We start from the raw sequence: 6,498 nt of genomic DNA on the forward strand, positions 1-6,498 counted from the left end.
CCCATGAAGAGCCAAGTTCTTTATGGAAATGGCTAAGTAACCTGTTCAATTTCTCTGGCATAGGAAACTGGTTGTTTCAGGGAGCACTGACTATCCTGTTTGGAATCGTAATGATTTTTGTATGTTTTCAGTTAATCTCCTGTTGTATCCAGAATTGTGTAAGGTATGCCACCCAGGTGACTGCCCCAAAACAGAGTGCTAATATAATGATTTTGAATATCGCTGATGAACAAAGGGATAAAGAACGGTTGATATGTGGAACCCAGTAATTGTTGGTCATAGCGTAGCTTGATCAAAAGGAGGGATTGTAAAAGTAGAATGGATTAAAGAAATGCTGTATGTACCTTTAAGCAGAAATAAGGAATGCTGAAATACAGGTGTCAGGAAAAGGAACATTAAGACATAAACAATGAATCCACTTAAGCTAATTGTGGAACATCAGCTGAAGATCTGTAAAACTTAGTATGTAAATTGAATATGTATGTCTAGCCTCAGGTAAACTTGTCAGTTCTGCTTTCTTTGTCCTCTTGTTAAGTTCGCACCCTTTTTACCTGTATAAACTAAGGTAGTGTGGGTCTTGGAAGGGGGGCTCACCTTATCTGAATGTATTAGCAGAGCGCTGTGCTAATAAACGGAGTAGTCTTGACAAATTGTGAGTCCTGATTCTAACTTTGACACTTTCCAGCCTCCGGAGCGCTCTCTGTCGGCCAGTGTCTCGCTACTGCTGGGCCCCCGTGTCCCTCCTGGACCCTGGTGCCCCTTTCCGCCGGGTTGCTGCCCCTTGGCAGTACCCCCACAGTCTCTGGGTCTCCCCCTCCCAGGGAACCCCCACCCCCTATCCCCACCTCAGTATATGGCTACTGCCAGTCACCATCGAGCCCCCGTTCACTGGGGCTGACTGCAGTATAATTGCCACTTATCACCAGCAAGGGGAGGTTTGGACCTGCTGCCTTCACCTACCCCTGGGCTGCCCCTGCAACCCCAGTACCTTTTTGGCCTTACACTAGGCCCACAGCCTGGGGGATTTCCAGGCCAGAACTCCCCAGCTCCTATGGCCTTCCCCCCAGCCCTGCTCCACCTCAGGTACCTTGGTACGCTTCTAGCAGCCAGGTCCCTCCCTCTCAATAGGCGAAAGAGAGAGTGTCTGCCTAGCTCCAGCCTAGCAGCCCCTTTATAGGGCCAGCTGCGGCCTGATTGGGGTGTGGCCCCAGCTGAGACTGCTTCCCCAATCAGGCTTTTCCCCAGCTACAGCCCTCTCCAGGGCTGTTTTTAAGCCCTTCGGGGCAGGAGATGGTGACCACCCCTCTACCGACCCCACCTCGATGTCAGGCCTTCGGCTGTCACTCTTCTCGGGGCTGGATTCTGCAATCCCCTCCCTCCAGAGCAGGCCTGGGCTGCAATTCACAACGGTTAGCTCAGCAGAGGTGAGGTCAGTTCAGCATCTATGGCCCTGTTCTCTGCCGGGTCGTGGCTGGGTTAGGCAGTGACCAGCCAGCTCTCAGAAAGTGAAGTCCTATTTATTCACAACAAAAACATTTCTGAGCAAATGTCTCTGAACCTAATAATCAGCGTATGCAAGGTCTAGCTCAGCAGGTGCTCACCACTGCCCCCAGGATGACCCTGGCAGGTTTTTAAGATCCTGCCACAGGTCCTGTCTGGTCACCAATTCCGGTCAATTCTGTATCCAGAGGGAGAGTCCAAAAAGAGTCCCCAAACGAGTCCAAGAATCTCAAGCTTTTTTCCCCTTATTTATACATTAGTAATAGAATGACATGTCCCTTAAAGGCAGTTCCAATGGGCAAGCAAGAAGCTCCTTCTGATTATTGATTAACCAGGTGTGGGTTTTTCCAGAGTTTGCAATCTTGAGACCCCACTAGACATTCCTGGGGCACATCCTGCTCTTTCAAAATGCATGGATCAGCAACTTCAACACAATTCTAATCATGGAAGGATGCGGGGTCAAGCTGCCCTTTCTGTGGCACCCCAATCTTCCCTCCCCTCCTGCCTTGGTCAAGCTGAGATTGCTTAATGGCCAATTTACAGCTTGCTGACTAGGCCGCCTTTAACAATAAGCCATAGTGGTTTCAAGCACTTTACTGGTTTGCCAAAATCTCCCCGTACACCTTCTGCCCATGTCCCTACCCCGCAGCTGGAGCCCCAGGGCAGTCGAAGCCCTGAGCCTCCCCAACACCGCCCAGAAGTGCCCTGAGGCCCCCCCGCCCACCTGCCCAGAGCTGCCCTGGGCCAGCCACAGCCACGCCATGCCTCCTCTCCCCAGAGCCCAAGCCGCTGCAGGAAAAGCCTCTCACTCTCATCTGAAGAAGCTTTGAGATGCCCCATACAGGTTCTGGGGCAACTGAGGAGTTGGTATGTGTTACTCAGCTTCTGGGGCTCATCAGTAATCTCTCTGGAGTCCAGGGAGATTACTGATGAACCCAGGAAGCTGAATAGCAGATACCGCCTCCTCAGCCACCCTGGAACCTGCATGCGGCATAATAGATAAAAAAAAAAAACCCTAACCTATTATACCCGCCACCCATGTGTACACTTCAATACTACAGTCACACAGCTGCACTGCTGTTGTGCTTCAGTGTAGACACACCCTATGCCAGCAGGAGGGGACCTGGTCAATGGCCAGGGCTCCTGGATGCTACCGTAATACACCTAATAACCAACGTACAGCGCCTAACACCATGAGTTCCTACTCCACAGCTCGGGCTCCTGCCAGGCATCTTTTCACCATCCAGGGACTGATTCCCCATTAAACCAAGGCCTCTTTGCAATGCTCTAGCAGGGGAAAGGAGCCTTGGAGTGGGTCTCCTGTTTTGCAGGTCACTTTTAATTTCACTTCTAACTCTGTGGTTAGTTAATTAAGGCTCATTAAGAGCTTGCAGATGCTCAGGTGAAATGGACGATTTAAGTGCAGCGTTATGGTTTGAAGGAGAAGAGTCACCACTAACTGTTTTGTTTCTACCTTCCATGCTCTGCCCTGTCTTATGCACATATTGGGTGGAGGGATACCCATTATACGTCGAATGGGCGAAGGGATACCCTTTATGCAAATCAGCGATGAGTCTGGTGGCACTGCACCACAGCCACTGACATCACATAAGAAGGCACAGTCAGCCAATCAGCATGTGGCTATAAGATGTGCTCATATTCCATGGCAGACACACCTGGGGATAAGATACTGGGGGACACTCGGGCAGAGCTGAGGCCAGAAGCCAGCCCGGTGTGAATGGGAGTAACCCGCTCTGAGGTGCGGGCAGAAGCTGGTTCCCTGGTGTATTAAACAACACCAGCCTAAACCATCTCTGCACCCATTGTTTCCTGGGGAGGGCAGGTGGGTGAGGGAACTCAGAGGCTGGGAGTGAGGACATCTGAGTTTGATGTACAGCTCTGGGAGTGGAGTGGGGTCTAGTGGTTAGAGCGGGGTGGGACTTTCACCTTTAATAATGTAACTGTCAGAGTAAGGGATCTTCGCTCAGTCTGACCCTCAGCTTCCATCTTCTCTCAGCCCCACTGGGAGTCACCAACTTCCTCCTTGATGGCTCTTCCCCATTCTCCTTGCTTGTTACCTCACAGGACCCTTTGGTGCAGCAGAAATGGCTTCACTTCTGCTCTTGCTTCAAGCCCACGCCCTTCCCCCAGCCAGCCCATGCTGGTGTCTGATGCTCTGGGAAGCCAGAGGGGTGGGAGCTGCCATAGGCCAGGCCAGAGGAGATAGAGGCTGGGGGAGTGGGGGGGGATCCCAGCCGAGGAGAGGTCTGGAAGTGAGGGAGAGGCAGGAGCTGTGATAGCCCAGGCCGGAGGAGATGGAAGCCAGGGTGGGAATCTCCACTGAGGGGGAACTGGATTCATGGGAGGTCAGAGGGGAGGGAGCTGCCATTGGCCAGGCCAGAGAAGATGAAGGCTGGGATGGGGTTGGGTCTCCGGGAGGAGCTGCCCAGAGACAAAGACCTAGATGAGGGTTTCAGCGGTTCAGCATTCTCAGGAACTCAGACAAGAACTGGCTTTTCCCTTTGTAAGACAGGAGCTGCAGCAGCTTGCCAGAGCCGACATGGCCTCACAGAGCAGTGAGGACATCATCAAGCTGTCGAGGGAGGAGCTGGAGGCCCTGAAAGCTGCCTTTGAGGAGGGGAACCTTGCCGGAGTGGCCTCCAGGCTGCAGGAAATGCTGGAGTCGCTGGAGAGCATCCAGCTGGATGTGGGCATCAGGGGCGAGACCGGCTCCGGGAAGTCGTCCTTTGTCAACGCCCTGCAGGGCCTAGGCGATGAGGATGCAGGTGCCGCCCGCACCGGTGTGGTGGAGACCACCAGGGAGCCGACTCCATACCAGCATCCCCGGTACCCCAACGTGACCATCTGGGACCTGCCGGGGATCGACACACCCGATTTCCACCCCGACGCCTACCAGGAGCAGGTCGGCTTCTCGCGCTACGACATCTTCTTCATCATCGCCTCGCAGCGCTTCACCGCCAACCACGCTGCTATGGCCCGCCACATCCAGGCTATGGACAAGAACTTCTACTTCGTCCGCTCCAAGGTGGATGTAGACCTGGATTCCTCCCTCAGGCGCCAGCCATCCAGCTACAGCGAGGTGGGGGTGCTGCAGGAGATCCGGCAGAACTGCCTGGAGGGTCTGCGGGCCCAAGGCATCCGCTCGCCCCAGGTCTTCCTCCTCTCGGCTTTTGATCTCAGCAAGTACGACTTTCACCTCCTGGGGGAGACGCTGGAGAGGGAGCTGAGCCACCACAAGCGGCACGCCTTCCTGATGGCCCTGCCCAACATCTCCCTGCACATCCTGGAGAAGAAGAAGGCTGCCATGCTGAAGCAGATGTGGCTGGTCTCCACCATGGCCTGTGGTGTCCACGCCGCGCCCATCCCAGGGCTCCTGATCTCCTGCGATGTGGACATCCTGGCCAGGACCCTGCAAGGTTACTGCAAGAGCTTTGGCCTGGATGACGACTCTCTGGAGAAGCTGGCAGCAAAAGTGGGGAAGCCGGTGGGACAGATGAAGGCTGTTATCGAGGCACCACTGGCCCAGGAGATCTCCAACAGCCTGGTGGTGCAGCTGCTGATACAGGCAGGTGGCAAGGTGCCAAAGCTATCCAAGGAGGTGCTGCGCTCTGTCCCTGTGCTGGGCTCCATGGCCTCTGGAGCACTGTCTTTTGCCACCGCTTACAAGATGCTGAGGAGTTTCATGGATGAGGTGACTGCCAGTGTCCAGAGGTTGCTGATCAAAGCCTTCGAGGTGGATGCTGAGAAATGAGCCAGAGAGGAGGAGAGAGAAAGATCAAGACACCTTCTAGGGAGGGAAAGTGGAGACAGGACCCCGACATCCCCAGGAAATCCCCCGAGCTTCCTACCAAATGTCAGAATTTCATTCCCTAGCTGGATAGAAAATACAGCAATGAATTTCTAAAGATTCTGTTGCAGTTACTTTGCTTTTTAAACCTCAAATATCAGATCTGGTTCTGCTCTCACTGACACTGGCGCAAACCGTAAATCCATTGTAAATATGTTGTCATAAACTGGGGGTATCGCCACTACCAGTAAACACCTAATTGTAAAATGGGCATAACTCTGGTGTAAACTGGGAAGAACTCCATTGTACATACATAGTTTAAAGCTGTGAGGAGCTCCATTAGATGTAAACCAGAGACAGATTTTAAGTGAGTACAAGCAGTGAGGCATAAAAGTCAAAAATGGTTACAAGAAAAATAAAGATAAAACACTTACTAGTGTTTAATTTACCAAACTGTATTAGATTCAAGCAAAATTTCTCACCGCATGCTCCAGCAGATTACTGACCGAACTCTCAGATCAGGAGCTCTCCCCTGGAGTCCAACGGCTGTTCTCCTTTGTCTTCTTAGGTATGATGCCAGAGACAGACAGGGAGTGAGACGAGGGGTGTCTTGGGGTACCCACCCCTTCTTTTTCTAGTCCTGACCCCCTTTGAGAAGCATTTCCAGCTGGGAGCCAGGCGACAGGCAGGCTGGTAGAGAAAGAAAATTTCAGGCTGTTTCTTTGCTACGCTGTAGATTTTTGTCCCTGCCCCCTTCCTCGCCAAAGAATGGCCACTTAGCAGGTATGTTCATCAGCCTTGTTGACAGATGGCTGAGGAGTCAGTTTGCCCTTTGTCTCTGAGGAATTGTTTAGCCACTCCCCAGACTAATCTGGGAAACACACTTCAGTCATGATTTCAGATTATGTCCATAACTTTACATATAACGCTGCTACGTTAATTTTGCCATGATGTTACCGATCAGCAAGTTATCAGTTTTTAACTGATACCTCACAAGGCATACCTTGTACAGACACTCTTACAATAGTCTGTAGGGTGTGAACACTGGTATTTTCTGTCACAATGGGGGACCGACACACCCCAGACATGAGACACATGGGACTAAAGGATACTGGTGAGTAGACAGTGGGGACTGGAGCAGAAAGGGTATTATACTGTAAAGAGACAGCTGTGTGATCCTGTGGTGAGTG

At 52.2% G+C, this 6,498-nt stretch overlaps 1 protein-coding gene across 1 annotated transcript; it reads left to right on the plus strand.

Moving 5' to 3' along the window:
• The first annotated feature begins 3,964 nt into the window (after window positions 1-3,964).
• LOC135979905 (interferon-inducible GTPase 5-like) lies at window positions 3,965-5,365 on the plus strand. The gene has a single exon (XM_065580044.1). The coding sequence runs from the start codon at window positions 3,965-3,967 to the stop codon at window positions 5,270-5,272; it is 1,308 nt and encodes a 435-aa protein (XP_065436116.1). The 3' UTR covers window positions 5,273-5,365.
• The last annotated feature ends 1,133 nt before the right edge of the window (window positions 5,366-6,498 follow it).

This window comes from Chrysemys picta, unplaced genomic scaffold, assembly GCF_011386835.1.
Source record: "Chrysemys picta bellii isolate R12L10 unplaced genomic scaffold, ASM1138683v2 scaf1374, whole genome shotgun sequence".
NCBI classification, from domain to species: Eukaryota; Metazoa; Chordata; order Testudines; family Emydidae; genus Chrysemys; species Chrysemys picta.

Coding starts and splice junctions, on each gene's coding strand:
- LOC135979905 (XM_065580044.1), top strand. CDS start 3,965: ATGAGGGTTTCAGCGGTTCAGCATTCTCAGGAACTCAGACAAGAACTG.